Source organism: Zootoca vivipara, chromosome Z1 (genome assembly GCF_965207765.1).
Source record: "Zootoca vivipara chromosome Z1, rZooViv2.hap1.1, whole genome shotgun sequence".
Classification (NCBI taxonomy): Eukaryota; Metazoa; Chordata; class Lepidosauria; order Squamata; family Lacertidae; genus Zootoca; species Zootoca vivipara.
In genome coordinates, this window is record NC_142583.1 from 70,646,833 (window position 1) to 70,672,665 (window position 25,833).

The window sequence follows — 25,833 nt, forward strand, 5'->3', positions numbered from 1 at the left end:
GCCCTCCTGCTCCTGGGAAGATTCAGAGTCCAGATCAGGAGCAGGGGGTGCCTCTCACCATTCCTCCTCAGTGCAGCCCTCCTCAGCACGGTCCCTGACAGGACCTGAGGGCGATTCCTTCTTCTACTATGTGTCCTCAGCTCCATCTCCTGAGATCTATGGGCATGCATATGGGTATAAAGGTAAAGGGACCCCTGGCCATTAGGTCCAGTCACGGATGACTCTGGGGTTGCAGCGTCATCTCATTTTGCTGGCTGAGGTAGCCGGCATACAGCTTCCGGGTCATGTGGCCAGCATGACTAAGCCGCTTCTGGCGAACCAGAGCAGCGCACAGAAACACCCGTTTACCTTCCCGCTGTAGTGGTACCTATTTATCTACTTGCACTTTGACGGTCTTTTGAACTGCTAGGTGGCAGAAACTGGGACCGAGCAACAGGAGCTCACCCCGTCGCGGGGATTCGAATCACTGACCTTCTGATCGGCAAGCCCAAGAGGCTCAGTGGTTTAACCCACAGTGCTGCCCGCGTCCCTTCCGCATATGGGTATACAACTTTAATAAATAATAATAACAAATAAGAATGAGTAAAATATACATGTGCATAGTTAAAAGGTGCAATGAAGAAATGCAACAATGCCATCCCGCTGAAACGTTAAAATGTAAGCATCTGTGGCTGAGATACGCAATAAAGGAATCCCATTGTAACAATGTGGTAGTTGAACTCAGCTGTGCAGGAGATGCTAAAGGTAGGCAATGATTTTCCTGACCTATTGCTGCCCTCCTCCCTGCATCTAAAGAAGCTCAGAGTAGGCAGGCACTGAATGTCTGGCCCCTGTGCTAGCGAAGTTAGTACCCGCGAGGCCAGGAGGCCTGCCCTTGCCAGAGAGTTCTCGTAAAGAGGGACGCTCCGTCCTTAGCAGCCGCCGAGATCCAATCTGTTGCAAGGTCTGCTCTTGTCACATCTCCTTGAGCCTCGACAGCCTCGCGTCCTTCTCAGGACGCTGATGAGACTTGACGTGCTCAACCTGCCAGAGATTTTTCTTCCCTGCCTCTGACATTTGAAAGGCCTGGCTGCCTGCTTCACCTCCTCCTCCTCCTTGTGCCACTCTCAAGGACCGAGACATCCGTTTTGGAGCAGAAGGATTCTCCTTACTCAGAGTTGACACTGGGTTTGGGCATGAGAGAGAAGGAAGGGGGCATCCCCCCCCCCAACTCTGGTGCTTGGGAGAACCGTAGGGTTCCCATATTTCAAAAAGTGATTTATTTATTTTAGGAAACCACCGAAATGGTTTAGCTTTTCTTGCCCAGAGCTGAAAGGATGATAAGATACCCACCAGGGCAGACCGACAGATGAAATTATTGGACTATGGAGAGATGGCAAGATTAACTGGGAAAGTCAGAAATCAGGAGGATCAAAACTTCAACAAAGAATGGGACAAATAGATATTGTACTTGAAAGACCACTGCAAACACTTGAACTCTTGGGCATGCTTTAAATAACTCTTGCAATGATACATAGATTTTGGATACAATGCAGGATGGTGAATTAGACGGATTTATAATATGCAGTTTAAAAAGCTACTTAAAGAACCCACAGAGGGAAGGAGGGAAGTTTTGCGATTCGGAAGAATCTTGTGCAATTTTGATTATTTGTTATAACATTACCTGTGTGAATGAATTTGTAAAAATCAAAAATATTTTTTAAAAAACAAAAACAAAAACTGTTCAGCTTTTTTGGGGGGAAACTCCCCAAAATGTCAGGTTTCCCCTGACATTTTGACGCTTCGGCAAAATCCCCCCTGATGCCATTTTTACACCTGAAAAACCAGGACACGTCAGGAATTTTCCAGACGGATGGCAAGCCTATACTTACGGAGGCAGAGATTCTTGGTGAAGAGGTGTAGGAAGCTCTCGCATTCCTCCTGCCTGTTCCCGCTGGCGTTGCACGTGCACCAGGGTGCAATGTTTGACGTTGAGTTGTCGATGTAGTTTGGGGTGATGGGACTACCTGCCAGGAGGTGGAATGGGGAGTGGGAAGTGGGGGGAGAGAGAGAATATTTGTTGATGAGTGGAGGAAAAAACCCAATTTTATGTCAAACTCTGGCAACAGCTCAGGAATAGCTGCTCCAGATAAAAACACCCATATTCATATCATGCATTTAAAGCACCATGATTCCACTTGGAACAGTCCAAAGAATTCTGGGAGCTGTAGTTTAAGGGTGGTTTCACAATCCATCCTTCTTCCCAGGGAACTCTGGGAATTGTAGCTCTGGGAGGGGAACAAGGGGTCTCCTAACAACTCTCAACACCCTCAGCAGACTGCAGCTCCCAGAATTCTTTGAGGGAAACCATGGCTGTTTAAAGTGCCATTGTCGTGCTGTCAATGCCTGGGGTGTCCATGTGGCCAAAGCAAGTTGGCAATTTTTTTAAAAAAGCACTAGATGCATGGAAAATCCAGAGAGCTTTTGTTTAACTGAGGTTCAGTTCAGCAGGTAAGACAGGATTTTCACAAGGCACAACCACAGAACAAAGAGGGAAGCTCTTGGACTCAGGGTAATTAATTGGTAAACAATATGATCAAAATATGGGTCAAATGAAAGTGTGGATCAGGCATCCCCAAACTTCGGCCCTCCAGATGTTTTGGACTACAATTCCCATCTTCCCCGACTACTTGTCCTGTTAGCTAGGGATCATGGGAGTTGTAGGCCAAAACATCTGGAGGGCCGCAGTTTGGGGATGCCTGGATTATTGCAGTTGATTGTGGGTTGTAAGTAAAATGATGATGATGATGATGATGTCTTTTATTTTAAGCATTAAGCTACACATGATCGGATGCTTTGCAATGTTGCAAAGGACCCTGGGTTTCCAGTCACATTCTGTGCCAGTTAGGGTTGTAAACTTCAGCATGGAGGAATCACCAATGGAGCAATGTTTGCATTAACATGGCAGCGATTTTTCTGGCCGACTGAAAACAAGCAAATTTTAAACAAATCCCCGTTATGTACCTATGATCCCAGTATAGGCCAGCAGACAGGCAGCGTAATTTTCCCTCTGGCACCCTGTCGCAGACTGTGCGGAGGGCTGGCAGTTGAACTGGAACTCGGCGTAGCGGGATCTGGGAGAGAGGCAAAGGGGGAGAAGTTAACTGCTGTGCAATTTGACACGCTCATATCAAAAGCAGACCCTCAACTAGGCAGCCTTTCCCAGCCTGATTGCCCTCCAGGTGTTTTTCACTGCCACACCTTTCGGCAAGGGCTAAACGATACTTGCATTGCAGAGGGTTGGACGAGACGATTCTTGGGATCCCTTCCAACTCTACAGTTCTATGATTCCCCACTTGTGATTCCCAGCTATTGGCGTTCAGAAGCATGTCACCTCAGCTACGTCCTGGTTGCTGCTACTGCTTTTCATTCTTCACTATGGACACAATTTTTAAAGCATGTGTTCCGAAGGTATCTGATCTATCTATCTATTATCTCCCGGTGAGCTCCAGCACTGCTAAGCGCCAATGTCAAGGAAGAAAGATGCTGTGCAGCTTTCACCCCAAACACAAGCAGAGTTTCCACACGCACAAAACACAAGGGTATTGAGCATTTCTGACACCACGTTGCAGCTCCAGCAAGGACAGGGGCTCCCATTGGCCTATTGCCATGTACAGATAACTCAAGCCTGCTCAGGACCAAGGGCATCCCAGTCAAAGGCTTCTCTCGCTCTCTTTGTACAAAACGAAGGACAAAAGAACATTTTTATTTATTTTTTACTTTCTCTGCTGATGCCTGGGACTAACAGTGAGCTGGACCTGATAGCCAGCACCATGGTTCTTAAGCACATCAGACTGGACATGTGCTCTGAACCAAGGGGCTGGGTGCATGGGGGAAGGCTTGCATGAAAAAGAAACCCCACGCTGTGGCCTCTTTTCCATCACCTCTATACGGGGAAAGGAGACGAGCTTTCTTTTTTAACCTCAGGCTCCAGAGTTCCACTTTCCCCTCTCTCTCTCTCTCTCTCTCTCTCTCTCTCATCTATCTATCTATCTATCTATCATCTATCTATCTATTAAATGTTCTAAATTACATTTCAAAATATTCATTTAAACAACCTTAAATCCATGACTTCCCTCCTTCTCTTCCCGTGGTTCATTTTGCATACCATGAAACTACCAGAAAATGATTTACAGATGGTATTTAACTCTGAGCAGACTTACTAAAATGTATAAGTCCGAATCAGATAAGTGCTGGAGATGTGAAGAGGTTGAGGGTACGTTTTATCATATGTGATGGATGTGTAAAAGGGTAAAAGAATATTGGGAAATGATATAAAATGAATTGAAAAAAATGTTTAAAAGTACCTTTCCCAAAAAACCAGAGCGCTTTTTGGTGGGGATAATTCAGAGGGAAATTCCCAGACGTCAAAAAAGACTATTTATGTTTGCTACTACTGTGGCCTGTGTTTTGTTAGCCCCAAAATGGAAAATGAGCGAGAAAGAAGAATGGCAACTTAAACTGATGGAATACGCGCAGCTTGCAGATTTAACATACAGAATAAGAGAACGAGAAGGATGCATGTTTAAAGAAGACTGGAAAACGTTTACTGAATATATGGGTGAAAATTGTGTTCTTTTAAAAATGCCGGTAGCATTAAGATAAATTCAACAGTGTAAATAAGATTTGATGGATGTAACAATGGTTTACTGAATGGTGTAGTTCATGTAAAATATGCAGGGATGGGCGGTATGCAAAATGAACCACAGAAAAAGAGTTCCACTTTGCAGTAGCAATGGGGTGCAAAACGCAGCATCGTACCTGCAGACGTAGTTCACTCGGCAGGAGTCGAGCGGCGCCAAGCAGTTGGGTCTCTCCTTGGCCTCGTAGGAGCAGGTGGGCACGATGGTCTGCCTGCGCCTCTCCGCGCAGGCCGTGTCATCGCAGGGGCAGAAGAGCAGCTCGTGTGTGTACTCGGGGGGCACGCGGTCAAAGAACTTCCGCAAGGCCTTGTGGCACTTGGAGCGGTTGCAGGTGTCTGACCGGGCCACACGGCGGATGCAGGAGGAGACGTACTCAGTCCGAAGGCGCTGGCAAACCTCGTCCACATTGCAGGCCTTGGCGGCATCCAAGCAGCGGTTCACCTGGGTGACCTCATTCTCGGAGCCTGCGGGGCAGAGATACGCCAGTCCGGAATGCCCATCTTGCATTGGGGTGGGGGGTAGGCTGGATGACCCTTTCAACTCTACAATACTATACTTCTATGGCTTAATTATAATTATAAGGTAAAGGGACCCCTGACCATTAGGTCCAGTTGTGACCGACTCTGGGGTTACATGCTCATCTCACATTATTGGCCGAGGGAGCCGGCATACAGCTTCCAGGTCATGTGGCCAGCATGACAAAGCCCCTTCTGGCGAACCAGAGCAGCACACGGAAACGCCGTTTACCTTCCCGCTGTAGCGGTCCCTATTTATCTACTTGCACTTTGATGTGCTTTTGAACTGCTAGGTTGGCAGGAGCTGGGACCGAGCAACGGGAGCTCACCCCGTCACAGGGATTCGAACCACCGACCTTCTGATCAGCAAGCCCTAGGCTCAGTGGTTTAACCCACAGCACCACCTGGGTCCCTTAAATTATAATTATAATTATTATTAAATTTATATACCACCCTATACCCGGAGGTCTCAGGGCGGTTCACATAAAAAGATCATAGTATATAAAATAAAAATAACAGCAAAACCCCAATAATATCCCCCGCCCAAGAGCCACATTTAAAAGGGTATGGGATGTTGATCAGGTCAACCAAAGGCCTGGTTAAAAAGGAACGTTTTTGCCTGGCGCCTAAAGGTACCAGTATATCATGAAGGCGCCAGGTGAACTTCCCTGGGGAGAGCATTCCACAGATGGGGAGCCACTGCAGAGAAGGCTCCGTTCTCGTGTTGCCACCCTCCGGACCTCTCAAGGAGGAGGCCACGAAGGAGGGCCTCAGAAGGTGATCTCAGGGTCAGGGTAGGTTCATGTGGAACCTTTTTAGCCTTTTAAGGCTTTATAGGTCAAAACCAGCACTTTGAATTCGGCTCGGAAACTAATTGGTCGCCAGTGCAGCCAGACCAGGATCAGTGTAATATGCTCAAACGGTCCTGCTCCGGTGAGCAACCTGGCTGTTTAATTCTGCACCAGCTGAAGTTTCCGAACTGTCTTCAGAGGCAGCCCTACGTATAACACACTGCAGTAATCTAACCTTGAGGTTACTAGAGCATGGACAACAGGAGTTAGGCTATCCCTGTCCAGATAGGGGCGTAGCTGTGCCACCAGCAGAAGCTGATGGAAGGCACTTCGGGCCACTAAAAACCCCCATGTTAGCAACCCTTCAGCAATTTACCTTTAGCCATTTTTCATTTCAGCTTCAATTTAACAAACTTATCCAACTACACCTGTGGAATTTCGGGGCTACCTTAAAGCAGGTGCATTTATTTTCGCCTCCCTATTGCTAACTAGCAGCTTGGCTCTGGGTATTTGTTTACTCATTCATTGCATTCATTTCCCACTTTCCCTCCAAGGAGCTCAGAGTGGCATACTTAGTTCTCCTCCAGTCCATTTATTCTCACAATGACCCTGCGATGTAGGGTAGGCTGCGAGTGAGTGACTGGCCCAAGGTCACCCAGTGAGCTTCATGGCCGAGTGAGGATTTGAGCCCGGGTGCCCCAGGTCCTCTAACCACGACACCATACTATTGGGATACTCGAGTTTGAATATTGAGGATGGTATGATGGTGGAAACAATGCCAGGCTTCTTTTGCAGCTGTCTGCAGAGGAACTGGATGCCAGGAATGGGGAATCTATGCTAGAACTGTAGTTTGTCATGGGTGCTAGGAACTGTAGCTCTGTAGGGGAAAACAACAGTACCCATGATTTTTGTGTGTGTTTGTGGGCACAGAGAATGTGCTTTAAACATATGGTGCATTTGCAGCCTTAGATTTGTGAGCAAGAAGAGGAACTTGTGGGATGTGATACATAAGTAGCAGTCAAGTACAACATTCTTTGTTTTCCTAGAGTGGACATGCAGGGGAATGTTTGGTCCAGCCAGTCACAAGCTTCCTGTTTCCTCCTGGCTGGGACATACTTCCTTTTGCATGAGACTAGAGGTGGCCGTGACCTTACCTGTCTAGGTAACAAAAGGGCAATTCACGCATCACTCTTACTCTCTTTGACTTCCTCTGTTGTTGAAGCAGCTTTTAGCTAGAATTGCTCTCTTGACTCTCAGCCAACAGAGGACCCTGGGATTATCCCCATATGGGATAGGTCCACATGGATATACAGTACTTCGTAACTAAGTCTGCCTTCAGGGATCCAACTGTGAACTGAATGTGTGAGTAAACTTCTTTTATATATTTTACACAAGATTGTTGTGTGCTTATTCTTTTAAAAGGGAACTTACCAGGAATATACAATTCAATACTGAATTGTATATAATAGTGAGAGGCTTACACAAGCCTGCAACCAGCTATCTGCAGTGCATTTAAAGGGGAATGTGAAACTCTGCTAAGTAAAGGAACTTGCCAGCGCAAGTTAGGAAGGATATTAATGAACAATATATCCTCTCCTGGCTCCCTGAACATTCCCACAGAACTGACCACTGGTCGAAAAAACAAGATGGCCTCTGGAGGAACTCTGAGAAAGAAGGAAGGAGCAGACAACCTTTGATTTCTCCTGCTTATGTCAGCATGGGCAGAAATCAAACAGTTCAGGCAAGTGAAAAGGCTTTGCTTGGCGTCTTGGAGAGAGACTTCCTGGGATCACAAGGGAGCTGAAGTCCATTTTGTCCACTTCTAAGTGACTGCCTGGGGCTAGGGACAAGGGGAACATCCCTGCGAAGACGTACCTGCAGTGATGGAAGCCAATCGGACGTAGTCAAAGCCCCTCACAAAGGGTTCGTAAGGGGAACTCTCCATGACATTCATCCCTAAGGAAGACAGAAATCGATGTCACCGGAGGAAAACACCACTGCAGAAAGAAACAGCTCAGAGCAATTTGCAATCACAAAAACAAGGTGGGCCCGAAAAATATACACCTGAAGTTTCAAAAGCCAGGGGAGAAAGAGGAGTGTCTTCGGTATTCTCCAAAAGCTGTACGGCGAGGGCATCAGATGTACCTCTGTGGGGACGGACTTTCACAGTTTAGGAGCCACCACAGGGAAGACCCTGTCCCAGGCCACCCCACCCTGAACCTCTGAGGGTGGAGGAACTACCAAGAGGGCCCCCTGCCAATCTCAGCACCCAGGTCAGTCTGTTGGGAAGGAGGTGGTCTTTCAGATATTGGGGTCCTGAGTTGTTTAGGGCTTTGTGAGGAATCGGACCTGGAAATGAACAGTGCAGCTGTTTTAAAGCAGGTTTTATGAGGTGTCTATAAAACACCAACCAGTAATCTGACTGCTGCATTACGGGCCAGCTGAAGTCATCTTCAAGCCCAGCCCCCAAGTCATCTCTGTCCAAAAGGAGCTGTAACCGGTGAAAAAGGCAGCTCCTCGTCATGGAGGACACCTGAATCCAGGAACTCCTTCCATGGGAATGCAACCTCCCCACCTTCCAGACGTGAAAACCTGGGATGCATTACACCTCTGCCTTTTGAGGAATCGGGCTCAGTTCGTTGGCACACACCGAAAACATCACAGCCCCCATGCACTCAACCGCCTCTCCTGATTCAGATGGAGCAGAGCGGCAGAGCTGGGAGTCAACTGCATATTGGTGGCACAGAATGCAGACTTCAGGAGAACTCCCATGGTGCTGAACAGTCGCCTCCCACGACTCCTTTCTGGAAATGGAGCTGGAGGTAGGAGTGGTACCATCGAGGTGCAGGGCCGCCAACCCCCTCCTTCCATGTGACATATCTTAAGGGCTGTCACATGGAAGAAGGAGCATGCTTGTTTTCTCCTGCTCTGGAGGGTAGAACTCGAACCATTAGCTTCAAGAAAGGAGATTCTGACTAAATATTTGGAAAAACTTTCTGACAGTAAGAGATGTTCAGCAGTGGAATTTGCTGCCAAGGAGTGTGGTGGACTCTCCTTCCTTGGAGGTTTTTAAGCAGAGGGTGGATCAGCCATGGATGCTTTAGCTGGGATTCCTGCATCACAGGGGGTTGGACTAGATGACCCTTGGGTCCCTTCCAACTCTAAGATTCTATGATCCTCCCTGAGATGCCCCAGAAGGAAACTGGTCAACAGTATTGAAAGCCACGGAGAGATCAAGGCAAATGAGAGGCAACTTTAATGTGAGATCTGCAGCCTCCCCGGTGCTTCCTTATATCATGGAAAGTTGAAACCTTGACGATGTCTTCAGTTATTCAGTTATTTGACAGCCTCCCCACTGAACTTTCCTTTATAGAAGCAATGTGCAGGTTTTGGTGGAATTGATCAATGTAGTCTTAACACAACTCTTAACGCTAGAACTTGTTGGCCTCCAATGAACCTGAATCCTGGAAGATTCAGTGCAGATAAAAGGAAGTCCTTCATGCAGCACAGACTTAAACTGTGGAACTCCCTCCCACAGGAGGCAGTGATGGCCACTGCAGGTGGGTTCCCACAAGCCAAGACGCAGCAATATCAGCAAGAACTTTATTGAACTAACAGAACTAGACAACAGGGGCAAAGCAACTGCTTATATACATTTCTGAAGGCCTGGGCCACTCTCCCACTCCGAACGTGATTGGCTGCCTAAACTTCCAAGCTGCGAATCATAACTCAGAGTTTAAGGGCCAATGGCAGGGACCCAAATCCTGAAATGTTCTGTGATTGGATATCATGCATCGAATCGGAACATAGGGGCTCAGAATCCGTAGTCCAGACTGAAGCACAGGCAAACAGAGACCCCTGAATACATAACAGCCACCAACATGGATGACTTTAAAAGAGGATGGGACTAATTCATGGAGGCGGAGAGGGGCAACAATGGCTCCTAGCCAGGGTGGCTCTGCTCTGCCTCCACAGTCGGAAGCAGTGATGCTTCTGAATACCAGTTGCTGGAAACCACAGGAGGGGAGAGGACTCTTGTGCTCGGATCCTGCTTGCGGGTTTCCTGCTGGTCTCTGGTTGACCACTGTGAGAACAGGATGCTGGACTAGATGGGCCATTGGCCCGATCCAGCAGGCTTCTCCTTATGTTTTTTAGTGTTCAGGCGATCCTTAAGGCATCCAACTGATGTTAGGCGAATGGAGCTTTCTGGACAGTCTCCAAAGGCAGCCCCACGTAACCTACACTGCAGTAGTCTAACCTGAATTTTATACAAACATGGGTCCAGGCTATCTCCACCCACTAGGGGTTACAGCCTGCGCACCAGGCTTGACAGGGAAATGAGGTCTGAGTGGCTTCTCAGTGGGGAATCTGCATGTGTCTTTTCAAAAAAAGCCTTATTGTTGGATTGATTTCACAGCTTTCTCTTTGATAATTTTCCATGAGAGTGCTTTCTCAGCCTTCTATTTTATCTCTCCCCTCTCACAAAACCAGGGGCAGAGCTATTTTGAACAATAAGCAATTTACCATCCTCTGTTTTCCGAAGCAGTAAAAATTGTGCAGTTCCTTAAAAAAAAATCTGGGGGAAAGAAGGAGAGGGGGGTGGGGTGGGAATCTATAATTGCTCAAATAAATGCATATTGCTGGAGTACGAGGAGAAAAGATATGCGGAAAGCAGGGAGAAACTCAGCATGGTTGTAAATCAACATGCTTTTAATGGTTATATCAACAAATCACTATGCACATTTCCTTGGGGGTGGGAGTGGGGTGGTTGGGAAACTGAGGCACCCATGGGGAAAAACGGATTAAAATCAATGATTGCAAATGAAGGCTTTCTGCTTGGTGATCTAAATAATGACTGCTGGGGTTGGTTTCAATCAATTCTCCCTGCCCAGCAGCTGATTGTTGATGCACTTCCTTGTTTTTCCCATTTGCCTCTTGCCACTGGGACAGCCTCAACGCTGCTCAGTTTCCTCCGAAACTCAGTTTCCTCCCACCTTTTCTCAAAGGAGCTCAAACTGGCGCTCAAACAGTTCTGCCCCCTCTCCATTTTATCCTCAGGGAGATTGGGCTGAGAGTGAGTGACTGGCCCAAGGTTGCCCAGCGATCTTCATGACTGTGTGGGGATTTGAACCCTGGTTTCCCAGCCCCTAGTCCAGCACTCTAACCATTAGGCAGTACTGTCCCTCTTGTAGTCCAGGGACAGGGAGCAAATGGTTCACTGGATGTTGTGGGACTTCTGACACCCACCAGCCCCAAGCCAGCAGAGCTAATGGTCAGGGACATAGCTTCCAAGTTTTCCTTTTTCTCACAAGGAAGCCTATTCAGCATAAGGGAATTTCCCTTAAAAAAAGGGATAACTTGGCAGCTATGGTCAGGGATGGTGGCAATTGTAGTGCAAGGGGTGGGGAAACTCTGCTCCAGACAACAAATGTGCCCCCCAGTCTCTCTTTGACTGGCCCTTGGATACCTGCAGAAGCCACACCTCTTCCATAGGCCACACCCCTCTTTGGCCCTGCCCCAAACCCTCACCAAATGATTTTGCGTGTTCTTGAGCTTGCTTCTTCCAAGCAATCAGAGACTGTGCCTGTGTGCGGCCAAGCTCTCCTCTGCTCTTTTCATGCCTCTTCTGGTCCTGGGAGACCAGTGGGGAGGGGAGCTTGTTGCAGCAGGAGGGGGAGACACCTGTGACTCTTCACCAGCCAGATTCAGCTCTGCCTCTTGGGCTCCACCGCTCCCCATTTTGGCTTGCTTGGATGAAGAGGGGTGGTACATAGAACCCTCTGGACCAGGCTTCCTCAACCTCAGCCCTCCAGATGTTTTTGGCCTTCAACTCCCATGATCCCCAGCTAGCAGGACCAGTAGTCAGGGATGATGGGAATTGTAGTCTCAAAACATCTGGAGGGCCGAGGTTGAGGAAGCCTGCTCTGGACAAACATAGCCTACTGTACAAAGGTAAGAAATGTAACCTGTAGCCCACTCTTACCTCTGGCCCTGTGCATTGTGGGCATGCAACCCCTAAAAGCTTGCCTAGGAGGAAATGTGGCTCCTGATCTGAAGATGGCTCCCTTCCTTTACCCTCAGATCCACACCATATATTTAAAGTACATCCGTAGCACATGTCAGGAGCCAGCCGGTAGTAAGTCACGTTGTTCAGAACTGGAGTTAACTCTTCATTAGCAAGAACACAGTGTTTGCAGACTTGTGTCAGGCCTAATGAACACAGCAGGTCATCCCCAGTAGGTCTTGCCCCATGGATCAGTTGCTGAGACAGAAAGTCGCCATCTCCCCACAGCTATCTAAGTTTGCTCCTCTCCAGGGATTTCCCCAAGCAACCGGAGACTATGTGAGCATGCAGCCAACCAACCAACCTATACTCATGTCTCTTCTGGTTCTGGGAGACAACTCATCTCTGCCTCTCCCCTCTCCTGCTTCAGCCTCTGCCTCTGATTTTGGACTGCTCTCTGCCACAGACTCTCCCAGCTCACCAAGCCCTGTTACCCTTTCAGCTTCTGACACCTCCTCTTCCCAGTCTTCTCCCTCTGACCCTTCATCATTGTCCCACCACCACCCTTGGCTCTAAGCCTTTCCCCCTTGGTGGTTCCCCAGCTGGTTCCTCCCACCATTCCCCTGCGTCCAACCAGTCCATGACAGCACATTTCATAGAACTGTAGAGTTGGAAGGGACCCCCAAGGGTCCTGTAGTCCAACCCCCTGCGATGCATGTGGTTTCCCCAAAAGAATCCTGGGAACTATAGCTCTGTTAGGGGGTGGGAAGCTACAGTTCCTGGGATTCATTGATGGAAGGATAAGTCAAGTGCTTTAAATGTGCATTGAACGTGCTTTAAACGTCTAGTGTGGATGTGTCCTTCACTGCTTTGCTGACCTTGCTGTGGGTTCGCTCGCTCGGCTGGTCGCGCGACTCGCAGCCTTAAAGTCTCCCCACCCTAACCTCATGGATGGTGCATGTGCTCACATCCATTTGCGCCTTTGCAATTCACGCCACACCACAACACCTTCTCCTTGTGGGCTGCCCTTTGTAGTGGAGCTCTGCGATAATGACACACAAGCCTGGCAGATAACTCCCCGCAGAAGACATCAAGCTAATTATATTCAATCAGTCGCTCCCCCTTTCATCTGCTCCAAGGACCGTAAAATGTGCCAATGTAACCACTCACCTCACTGGATGCTATGGAGGTAAATAGTTTTTCCAGCAAGTTTTTAATATATGAAAAACAAAACAGTTGAGTGTGTGCGTTTGGACATTTGTATGGTTGGCAGAGGCAGTATACATAAGCCACGGGGATTCTGAGAGCCAGGAGGGGTCTACTCTGCAGGAAGGGAACCAAAAAATCCCCACAGATCCGCATGCATTTGTCCTCCTATAATTATTTACCTCTGTTACTAGCCGTGGGGGAGGGCCATTTGCTGAAAATGATTGGCGGGAGGCTGGGGCCAGAGAAGAGATAGTGTTTTCTTTAGGCCCATAATTCTTGGATTGAATTATCTGGTGTAAGATTCAGCAATGGCCTCTGTCTTTGAGGGCTTCCAAATGCCGCATTCTGGCTATGTGTGGGAGATTCAGGGTGTATGGCAACCCTTAAAAGTTACAACAACAACAACAGCAGCAACAGCAACGACGACGATGACGATGACAACAACAACAACAACAGTAGGGATGGAGGTATAATAAGAGGAAAACAGCAGTTTTAAACAGCCGCAGACGTTTGAGCAAAGCAGGGATGGGGCGACCCTGAGGGGCAGGGCCGGCTCTAAGGCAAGGCTGGGTGGCGCCGGGCACCGGGAAACGGGGCAGGGGGGGGCGCTGGAGGGATCTGCGAACCACAGCGCCAGGGCGCCAAATACGCTTAAGACGGCCCTGCTGAGGGGATTGTTGTTTTAAAATGTAAACCAACCCGTTTTTAGCAAGGAGAAATAGCATCACAACATAACATTTCGTAGGAAACTGCAGGATGGATGTGGCTTGTGCCTAATGTTTTGTATCTACCGCTTCCCAAAAGAGCTTTGGGATTATACTGGATGCAAAGGGAGTAGGAGGGTGTGCACAGCCTCAGTCCAAAGGGGCCCCTACATACTCATCCTCTTGCTTGGATGAGGACAATTGCCTATGTAACGACGGCGGCCACTTTTTGTCCTCAGACAATTTCACTGGCGCTTGCAAATGTGCAGGTTCCCGAAATGCAATCTTTGCTTTTATTTGGTGTTGAGTAAATAATACGCTCCACAAATTCCCAGGACAAGGGCTTTGATAATTGATTGTATAAATGGCTTCTTGGAAGCCTTTACGGCCTCTCGAGGGTTCGCTCCTGTGAAAGACGAGGCTTTGCAAACAAGCCAGCATTGTCTCGGCTCCCTTCCTCTGATACTCATCCATCAATCCTACGTTTGGGGGACAAGGCGGAGGGCAGGAGAGCTGGCAATTTCTAAGAGAAACAACTCCTGGAGACCCAGTTCTCATGCCGGAGAAAGATTGGGAGGAGTTGCAGGAGGCCAAAGCGGAGCCGGCTGTCGAATTGTTTTTAATAAGAGAAGCCGCCCAAAGGGGGATGTGCTAGAATGCGAGAAGAAAGGGCATCTTGGCGGAGATTATTTTTTGTTGCCATCAGGTTGCAGGTCCACGTTGGGGGCAGGAATCTGGCATCAGTCTCTCAGAACTGCTCTTGGCTTCATTCGACCACCATGAATCATGTTTGCTGGACGGCGCCACTGTTTTCCCAGTCCAGGGCTGGCACTGGAGAGGTCAGATTGACTACAGCTCCCTGCTGTGTGTCTGCCCACCGACTGCCTCTCAAGCTTGAAGGCTTTGCGATGGTGTCATGTTGGTACTGTTGCAGCGAACATGATGGGGGCAAGAAGCTCAGTGGTTGGTCAATTGCTCTGTACACAAAGTCGCCTCCTGCATTTGACCTCCCGGTAGGACTGGGAAAGACTCACCGCCTGGAACCTTGGAGAGCTGCTGCCAGCCAGAGTAGGCAATGCTAGAGAAGATGGACTGTTGGTCTGAATGTATAAGGCTGCTCCCTATGTATTCCTAACTCATTATGACAGCCCCCATAGGCAAGGTCTCTGCAGCCACAGCATGTGCTGCGATTCTCTAGCGGTTTGACTGCACCCTTGGAGCTGCAGTCCATTGTCTCTTGAGACAGACGGATGTCAACAAATAGCCTAGGAGAGTCCCCAAATGCAGGCAGCTGTGTGTGTGGTTTTTGTGTGTATGTATGGAAGTAATAAGGGACGCTGGTGGCGCTGTGGGTTAAACAGAGCCTAGGGCTTGCTGATCAGAAGGTCGGCGGTTCGAATCCCCGCGACGGGGTGAGCTCCTGTTGCTCAGTCCCAGCTCCTGCCAACCTAGCAGTTCTAAAGCACGTGAAAGTGCAAGTAGATAAATAGGTACCACTACAGCAGGAAGGTAAACAGCGTTTCCAGAAGTGGCTTAATCATGCTGGCAACATGACCTAGCAGCTGTACGCCGGCTCCCTCGGCCAATAACGCAAGATGAGCGCCACTACCCCAGAGTCGGTCGTGACTGGACCTAATGGTCAGGGGTCCCTTTACCTTTACCTTTACCTTTATGGAAGTAATAGTCCCAGGGGCGGAGGAAGTGGGGTGCAGTGGGTGAGGTCTGCCCCTGGTGTCACCACTGAGGGGCGTGACAAAATGCCGGGTGGCACTCACCGCAGGGCCTGCAGTGCCCCCAAGCCGCGCGTCGCTCCTGGGAGTGATGTGGTGGCTTGGGTTCCCATAGAATCCACGCTGCCCCAAATGGTCCGTCTGCTGCCTCCCTCTCAGCTGTAGGGCGGCTGAGTGGGAGGAGGCAGGCAGACTCTCCAGAGGCCCCACGGAGTGTCCTGCCCCAGCTGGCCCTGCCTTGCGCCCCAGGTGCCCAATTGGCTTGCTCCATGACTGAATAGTACCCCTCTGCCCTGCCCTGGCCAGACCCCACCTGGAGTCCTGGGTTTAGTTCTGGGCACCATGATTTAAGGATGATATTGACAAGCTGAGGGAGTCTGGAAACCAAGCCTTATGAGGAACGGTTGAGGGAGCTGGGGATGCTTAGCCCAGAGAAGAGAAGACAGAGAGGTGATAGCCATCTTCAAATATCTGAAGGGCTGCCACATGGAAGATGGAGCAAGCTTGTTTTCTCCTGCTCCATAGCTTAGGACACAAAGCAATGGATTCAAGTTACAAGGAAGCAGATTATGGCTAAACTTCAGGAAGAGCTTTCTGGCAGTAAGAGCTGTTCGGCAGCGAAATGGACTCCCTTGAAACACTGTGAACTCTCCTTCGTTGGAGGGTTTTAAGCAGATGTTGGAGGGCCATTTGTCAGGGATTCTTCAGCTGAGATTCCTTCATTGCAGAGGGCTGGACACTAGACGAACCTTGGGATTCCTTCCAATGCCACAATTCTATGATTCTATGAAATTGGGAAGGCTGGCCTCTAAGCACCTGAGATGGGCATGCTCACTGATGTTGTTTTTGAGGGCAGTTTTTCCTTTTACAGTACCTTAAAATAATAATAATTATTATTATGCACTGTGTCTGTGTGTGAAATGAGAAGACTTCACAAACAACAATGGACAGCTCTCAGGAGCTTGAGAGAGAGAGTCTCTGCTGCTTCCTGTGCTTACAGGAACGCCCAGCCGAAAATATCACGGGGCTTTCAGAAACTGCTGGAACCTGAGCAAGCTGCAAGATTCAGTCCACCAGAGAGCTGGTTTCTAGAAGGGCAGCCACAAAACCCCTCAGACCCCCCCCCAAAAAAGGTGGGAAAGCGCAACAATGACAACACAACCTGCCCCCCCCCCCCGATGAGAGTCCCACCAACATTTTTTCTCTCTTTGGCTGATTTTCAAACGCAATTTCTTTTCTCATTAATTGATGGAGAATAGTTAGAGGGGGGAAACGCACCGCAGAGCACATTTTTGATCCAGTACCTGCTCAGAGTCTGGCAATCCAACTCTTTTCACATGTTTGGCGATGTTTGGGTGCCAAAGACGGGTCTTTCTACCACCTAAGCAACCTTCCTCTTTCCCTCTCCCTCTCTTTCTCTCTCCGCCTCCCTCACATTGTAATTCATCCCCACTTTTTTCCTTTCCCGGCCTCCCTACCTTTTCTTCCAGCCCCCAGTGGTGTTTTATTAATCCATCTATTTCCCAGCCTACGCTTGGGTGCCCTTGTTTTACTCCCGGTTTAATTTCCACGGAGCATAAAACACTCACAGCCCTGACAAGGCAAGAGTTATGACTCCCAGAGTTAACGCTTTTATGAGGTCCCTTTAAAAACTCAATACTTGCCAAAAAATTAGTGGCTTGGATGAATAAAAAACAGCCCAAGGCTGTAATGCTCTAATTATCACACTTAAGAGGCCATTATAACAATTTTTGTACATAGGTGCGCCCTCGCTGGTCACACCAGGAGCAGAAATCGTAACATTGGGAAGGTAGAGTCAATCCTTCTGCGGGTCCTTCTACGGTAGACGGATGAGGAGCGACCCATGGAAACTGAATATGTGGGTGCTCTGATTCTGTGCCCTCATATTCCTGATCAGAAAACCAAGCCTTGCATGGATCCATGCGTGGTGCTTTGCAAGCCCCAACTATCGGCTGATACTCCGTGCAGGCACAAACTGGTCACCTGACCATGCCTGGAGATTGACAGGTGGATGATCCCACCCACCAGTCATACTTGGGCCAGGGAAATTGGGAATTTATGTGTCCCCGCAACCCAGGGTTGTATGACCCACGCTGAGAAATCTTGCTAGTTCTATTGACATTCTTTCTGCTCATCTCAACATTCCTGGGGTGTTTCTGTTGACCAGGAATGTCCAAATTCACGGTGAAGTTTCACTTTAGGTACAGGTCAGTGGCATTCTCAATCCTGGGGTCTCGAGCTTTGCATAATCCCTGAGGAGTTTCTTCACCAGTTTCGGTGTCCCTTGGAGGACACCCCCTGTTGAGAAACTAGTGCCCCCCCACAAACACCCTGTAATGTGAGGGTTTTTTTGGGGGGGGCATGCTAGATATTGACAAACTGATGCCTCTTGCATAGAGAAAGTATATACAATGAGAAGTTCTCCTCCCTCTTTCCAGCTATTGGAAAGATGAGCCAAAGTTAAGAGACGTTCCAAGGAACGCCGAAGTCTTTCCAACCAGATCACGATGGCTTGATCATTTGCCAAGGAAGTCCACCAGATCCACTAGGTGAACTGGAATCATGGCCATCAGATAAGGCAGAGGAAGGGGAACAGATCCAAAATCATATGCAGTCACCACTGGAAATGATATGTCAATCCATCTCACGGAGCAGAGGTGGCTACTAGCCACAATGGCTATGCTCTGCCTCAGAGGCAGCGATGCTTCTGAGTTTCAGCTGCTGGAAGCCCACAGGAGCAGAGGGAGGACTCTTGTGCTGAGATCCTGCTCGCGGGTTTTCCCAAAGGCATCCAGCCAGCAACTTTCAGAACAGTTCCTCAGTTCCTAAATGCGGGTGGGTGGACTCTGACTCTCTGCCGTTCATCTGACGGCTCCTGAGCACCGCCGCTGCCCTCGGGGTTGCCCAGTCAGGGGCGGCAGGAGGTTTCGCCTTCCCATTTGCCTCCTTCCTCCTCTTGCCCTCCCCATTTCCTGCCTCCTCCTCCTCCTCCAGTTTCGAAAAGCCCACACTGAGCTCAAAAAGGGCTTTGAAGTGTTGTCATGCCAACCAGCCACCACAAGATGTGTGGCCCAGAACTACCGGCGAAGGTCACAGAGAACAACATCAGACAACATCTGAAAAGCCAGGAGGGATGCGTTCCGTTTGGAGACTCGCAACAATGGTTTCTTCTCCACCTCCCCTGTCAACAGAAAAACTCTGCTGTGGTCTAAGGGGGCGTCAGATTGATGAATGGTGGGGCCAACATCCTCTATGGAATCCTTCGGTTTGTCTGCATATTTGTGGGGTGCTCTGTTGATGTTTCCCATTCGCCCCAAAGTTGCGGGGGGAGAAAGTCTTTATGAGAACAAAAGACTGATTATTTCAACACACAGGCTTTCATCTCCGTCACAGCTATGACAGCCAGCACTACACAGCCAGTGTGTTGATTTATTTAAAATCCTTGGCTCTGCTAATGTTTTTTTCCCTTCTTCACCAAGGTACATAATAAACCAAAGATGGCAGGAGGGTTAGGCATACAGCAGTGGGCTTCAATAGACTCTTCTTGTCCAGCAAGGAAACCAAAATGGAAAAGGAAATGCTCTTTTGCACGATGGAAAAAGATGCTTGGCACAGACGTGCTTCTGCGTGCTTTTGCAAAATTGTGCATGAACATTCTGTCGAAAACCAGGACATTGCAATCATAGAATTGTAAAGTTCAAGAGTCCAACCTGCTGAAATCCTATCAGAGGAGATGGGAGCCCAGTTTTGAGGAGGGCTTTCTGGAAAACTCTAGCCTGCGAAGGACCATACCTGCCAAGTTGCTGTCGGAGAAATAAGGGACCGGGCAGAAGTAGCAGACCGGAAGTAGCGCTGCCACCATTTTGGAACTGGGTGGAGCATGCTTAGAAGTGACTTTTGATGCTGCTTTGCCCAGTTCCAAAATGGCCACCACGCCAGAAGTCGCACTGCAGCCATTTTGGAACTGGGCAGAGCAGCATCAAAAGTCGCTTCTGAGCATGCTCCGCCCAGTTCCAAAATGGCCGCCGCGCCAGAATAAACCGGGAAAAACAAAAAAAATATATCCGTTTTTTCAGCTAGGAACAGCTGGAAAAACGGGGATTTCCCGGGGAATACAGGAGACTTGGCAGCTATGCGAAGGACCATAGCTTAGTGGCAGAGCCTTGCATGGAAATGTTCCCAGGTTCAAATCCTTGGCATCTTCAGGCAGGGCTGGGACAGTACCGTCAACTGCATATGCTAAATTATATGCATAAATACAAATTTGCCCTGGATAGTTCAGGTAATAAATGGGGTTCCCCAGCTGGTGCCTCCTAACACACCTCTGCATCCAGCCAGCCCTGGACAAAGCCATAGAATCATAGGGTTTTTACAGCTGGAAGGGACTCGTGTAGTCGTCTATCCCACCCTCTGCTCAATGTTCCTTCTAAATACAGGATGGAATGGCAGCAACTCTGAAAGAAAGATGGTTGCCGAGCATCTGCAAATGGACACTCATCTGCGGATGAAATATGTCTATTGACAAGGGAAGTACCAGCTGGGGAACCCCGAGGGGAAGAAAGCTCAGAGCCAGGGAACTGGGTCGTGGGATAGCGATGAGTGGTCTGAGGGAGAAGAATGGGAGGAGGAGGTGTTGGAAACTGAAGGTGCAACAGGGTTTAGTGAGCTGGAAGAGGCTGGGACAGAGAACAAAGGATCTAGGAGTCTTGGTAGACCACAAACTTGACATGAGTCAACAGTGTGATGCAGCAGCTAAAAAAGCCAATGCAATTCTGGGCTATTCTGGCCAATGCAATTCTGGGCCAATGCAATTCTGGGCAATTCCATATATATATATATATATATATATATATATATATATATATATATAGGGGGGGAGTGTGCACAAACACAAATATTTTAGTGAAAGTAACACATGCAGATGCATGGAGGAGAGGGGTATGTCTATGCTCTGCCTCCACAGTTGGAGGCAACGGTGCTTCTGAATAGCAGTTGCTGGAAGCCACAGGAGGGGAGAGTGATCTTGCGTCCGAATCCTGCTTGTGGGTTTCCTACCACCTGAGAACAGGATGCTGGGCCAGGTGGGCCATTGGCGTGATGCAACAGGCTTTTCTTATGTTCTTATTATATTGGGGAAAACTACTCGCAAAAAAGGACTCCGTGGACACTAGGCAAAATAGCATTAAAATTTGCTGATGGATTTTCACGGGGAGCTTAGAAAGGAATTCGCAAACTGAACTGAATATTGGAAAAACAAGGAACAGAGAGAAGCAGATCTGCCTGTCCCTTAAGTCCACGGACTGGGCAGATCTCCTCCTCTGGACTCTGGGAGGTATGGAGGTGACAGGGCCCTGCTGCCAGGATCGTGACATTCCCCCCCTCCACTCCTAGAGAAGGGTGTCCACGAGGGCCTCTTTGCTCAGTGGCAATGTGACATGGAAGGGAGACATCATGGAGAGCTGGGAGGCAGCCAGAAGGGGAATAAATGTCTGAATAAATGCCAAGAGCAGCCTCTTGTTTAATAGCATGCGTTTAATTAGCCTGTGTGTGCTTGTTTAATTTGTTATTTGACACTTCAAACGCAGAGGAGATCAATGGTGACAAACTCTCTGTTGAGGGCAGCAGAGTCGGGACGGAAGTGAGATCAGGGGGAAACCGGCTCCCTTTGGTCAGGATCCAAAGCGCCTCGATAGTGGATGGAACATCAATCATGCAGCCCACTTCTCACACCAAAGTGGCACCTCCGCCGGGGCTGCTGATGCCATTACGGGGTACGGCCACATGATCTGGGCCCTGCATGTGATTGGTGCTTTTCTGTGTCGCCAAGGCGATGAGGAGCGAACTATGAGGAAGTAGATTTCATCAGGGGCTGCAGCCTGACAGCATACAGGCAAGCCTACCCAGATATTTAGAAAGTTTATATGAGCTTCTATTTGTTTCGTGCTAGTCTATTGTGGTTTCAACTTCCTGTGTTTTAAATTATGGCTGTAAATTTTTTAGCGATAATTTTATTATTGCTTTCTCTTTTTTGGAAACTGCTTTGAAGTTTGTTTTCTGCAATCCAGTTGCACATAACCCTTAGGAAATAAAACAAAATAAGAATAAAGGCAGAGCAATTTAAATACTTTTGGCATGTGAAGGTGTCGATCCAATACTGTATTGTTAACTGACCATCTGGCAATCGTTATGCAAAGGATGGAGAACCGTTAAGGCCCAAGGGCCACATTCCCTTGCTGGGCAACTTTCCAGGGGCCACATGCCAGCAGTGGGCGGGGCCAGAGGCAGAAGTAGGTGGAGCAATGAGTGTTAATTTTACGTAATGCAATAGGCTTGTTTCTATCAACCACTCACACACCCATCTCTGTCCTCTGCCCTGGCAAGCAAGAAGCTCTGTCTGAGTTCCAGGGCAAATTCTAGCTAGGCAAAAGCACTCAAGGAGGGGCAAAACCTTTGAGGGGTGTGGCAAGGGAGGGGTGTGGCCAGAGGGCCAGAAAGAGAGGGCCACATTCCAGCACCGGCCCTGAGATTCCCCATTGCTGCTTCATGCATTCTTTTTGATGCATTTTGAATGGGTTGTTAATTGTTCGATTGCAAGGCTTATGTCGCGGGGATATTAAAACACCTGCTATATATTATTATGATGTAGAGTGTAGACTGTTTTGTTTCCGTGGACAGTTTCAACACAAATATGCCTGTGGGATCGGTGGCATAAAAAATCAGCTGACTCTGATTGAAGGCAGCTTGCAAAAATAATGAAACTGAATGTTGGAAGGTTCAGGGCAGATAAACGAAAGTTCATGCAGCGCATCGTCAAACTAGGGAATAATTATTATAATTATTGGGTGGCTTTAAAAGAGGATGGGACCAACTCCTGGAGGAGGAGAGGGCTCTCGATGGCTCCTAGCCAGGATGGCTCTGCTCTGCCTTCACAGTCGGAAGCATAGCTGCCAAGTTTTCCCTTTTCTCACGAGGAAGCCTATTCAGCATAAGGGAATTTCCCTTAAAAAAAGGGATAACTTGGCAGCTATGGTCGGAAGCAGTGATGCTTCTGAATCCCAGTTGCTGGAAACCACAGGAGGGGAGAGTTGCCCCTTCTGCTTGAATCCTGCTTACGGGTTTCCCACAGGTATCTGGTCAGCCACTGTGAGAACAGGATGCTGTGCTAGATGGGCTGTTGGCCTAATCCAGAAGGCTCTCTTTAAGTTCTTACCTCTCTGTAAGGGGAAGAGAATACAGGGATCCTCCTCCCATCATCAAGAGCAGCTCCTCCAATAGCAGCAATGCCAGCGGGGAGGGGGAGGAGTCCAGTGAGGAAGGAGGAAGAGGGATGCAGGGCTCTGGCAACACAGAAGAGCCCCTGCTACACGTGAGGGAGGAAGAGAGAGAGGGGGAAAGGGGGGAGAAGGAAAACATGGAGCGTAGACCCTTCCCCCCCCCCCGGTTCCGGAATTACGCAGGAGAAGGAGGGGAAGGAGGTTTGCCATCCCGAGACTCTTATGCTGGAAGAAGTCGAGGGGCGGTCCATTGCCGGATTCTGCATCTGACTAAGCAGACATGTTCTACACACCAGTTCCACTGCAAATAGACTGCACTAAATAAAACTGTCTAAAGACAAGAATGTGGAGCGTCGTTACTCTAGAGTAGTCACAACAACATCCTCTGACACTCTCTAAACTAGGTTGTTGTTTTTTAGTTGCTTGGCCCATCCAGCAGAGTGTAGCCTGCCATCACGGTTGGCATAGCTGCCAAGTTTTCCCTTTTCTCATGAGGAAGCCTATTCAGCATAATGGAATTTCCCTTAAAAAAAGGGATAACTTGGCAGCTATGACGGTTGGAGCCTCTCCAGGGTTCCTTGCTGAGTTCTCTTTGAGCCCTAGCTGGAAATGCCATTGGGGATTGAATTTTGAACTCTGCAGATGCAGCGTGGGGTGCTGAGCTATGGCCCCCCCTTTCTCTGACAAATGCTTAACTGCCTGAAAAGCAGGATAAGAATCTAGTTAATAAACAGATTTTAAAAATGGTATTTGGTCTGCTTCAGGCCAATGGGAGGGGTTGAGGATGTCAGAGTGTTCGTATGGAAACGGAAACGAGGGTGGAAAACGCCGGTGTTTGCTTACTCGTCCCATGTCCACAACAGAAATCAATCCAGGGAACACAATCGGTATTCTCCGCTGGCTGTTGCTTTCAGTCTGCAAACATTGTGCAATTGATCATGCCCCCCCCCAATCCATTTGCACTGCGTTTCCTTTGCGCTGAAGTGAGCGGGGCGGAAGAAGGCAACGATGACGGAATCACGCCGTGTACGTAATGGGCAGTGTTTAAATTACGTAATGCCCGGAACTGGCAGGGCTCAGAGGAGTGGTTGGAGAAATGATCAGGGCCAGTGACTGATCCAGGGGAAGAGTGTGTGTGTGGGGGGGGGGTCCCACAATTTATGGAGTTTCACACCTCCCACGAGGCCGGTGTCAGAGCTGGAAGATGGAGCAGTTGGAGTATGAGCAGTTGGAGATGGAGGAGGAGGTGCAGGATGTGGAGAGGACCAGGAGCTGCAGGGAGGGGTAGTGCCTGAAGTGAAGGGGGTGGCACCATCCCCCCTGCCCCACCCCAATGTCTCCCAGGAGGGATTTGGAAAAGGCAAGCACAGCATCAGCTCCCATGCAGGAGTGTGCATTGCTGCAATAGTCCAGCTCTGAGCGCAAGCCCAGAGAGTGGAGCCAATGACTTGCCCACCGGAAGCATGTGTGTGCATGTTTATTGGGCCTCAGGAGCTACTGCAAGTTTGTGCTTCGTCAATAAAAGAATTAAGCTACTGGCCATTTGTCCTCCTTGGGATGGATGCATAATGACAATCGCTATTGCATTTATTTACACTTGCCTTTTCCCCACGCCAGGACTCAAGGTAGCATACATAAATTCAAACAACACAGATAGAATACAGAAAGCTGAAGGCATATAATAGTCATTGAAAAGCAATTAAACTCTCACAGAGTTAAAGCGTATAACTATTCTTAGTCATTCCTTCAGTAGCACCTTAAAGACCAACTAAGTTTTTATTTTGGTATGAGCTTTCGTGTGCATGCACACTTCTTCAGATATCTTATGCAGTGGGTCCTCCCCACCCTCCTTTGCCCCCCCAACGGCCTGCTCCTTCCCGATGCTCCCTGCGACATCGCGTAGCCCCACCGACTCACCTTCCATCAAGGTGTGGTGGATGCTCCAGTAGACGCTGAGGCAATGCTTCTCCTTCTTCATCCCCCGTTTGCACTTGCAGCCGTAGAGCTGGCTGGACAGGAGGGCTGTCACCGTGTTCTGACACTGGCTCTTTGCATCCGGGCCCAGCTTGTTGGCACCGTTGCCAGCGATGCATTGCCGGAGGGTCCGGAATTTGGAGCTGCAGCTGGGGTCATTGGTGCAGGATTCGCCAGCCTGCAGGCAGTCCCGGGCCGAGCTGACCACATCGGTCATCCCTTCTGGAGGAGAACAAGAGAGCAGGATGAGAACGTTCCCAAACTGGACCTCTCTTAGAGAGGCAAGAACGCAAGAATAGCCTGCAGGGTCAGGCCGATGGCCCCTCGAGCCCAGCATCCCCTTCTCACAGGGGCCAAACAGATGCCTGTGGGGAAACACACAAGCAGGATGTGACCCCAGGAGCAACCCCCTCCTGTAGTTTCCGACAAGTGTTATTCAGAAGCATTGCTGCTTCCAACTGTGAAGGCAGAGCGTAGTCAATTGGGCTAGTGGTCACCAACAACTCTCTCCTTCATGAATTTGCCTAATCCTCTTTTAGAGCCATCTGGTTTCGTGGCCATCACTGCCTCCTGTGGCAGGGAGTTCCATGGTTTATGTGTTTCGTGAAGAAGAACTTTCAACAACAACAACAACAACAACAATTTATTTGTATGCTGCCCGCCTGACTGGGTTGTCCAAGCCACTCTGAGGGACTCCCAACACAAAATAGAAAAAAAAATACAACTGCAAACACTATGAACTTCCCTGAACAGGGACGACTTCAGATTTCTTTTAAACATCACATAGCTGTTTGATATCTGCTGGGAGGGCATTCCACATGGCGGGCATGACTGCTGAGAAGGCCCTTTGCCTGGTTTTCCGTAACTTCACCTCTCGCAATGAGGGAACCACCAAAAGGCCCTCTGAGCTGAATAATGGGGGTAGAGAT

General features: G+C 48.9%; 1 protein-coding gene across 1 annotated transcript in view; it reads right to left on the reverse strand.

The window, feature by feature from the left end:
- GFRA4 (GDNF family receptor alpha 4) overlaps nt 1-25,833 on the reverse strand; it is a 190,105-nt gene that overhangs the window by 10,224 nt on the left and 154,048 nt on the right. The window contains exons 4-8 of the mRNA XM_088657127.1: nt 24,848-25,126; nt 7,864-7,944; nt 4,801-5,146; nt 3,004-3,113; nt 1,872-2,006 (exon numbers count right to left, since the gene is read on the reverse strand). Coding sequence (XP_088513253.1) covers nt 1,872-2,006; nt 3,004-3,113; nt 4,801-5,146; nt 7,864-7,944; nt 24,848-25,126 — 951 coding nt within the window. The remainder of the gene's footprint in view (nt 1-1,871; nt 2,007-3,003; nt 3,114-4,800; nt 5,147-7,863; nt 7,945-24,847; nt 25,127-25,833) is intronic.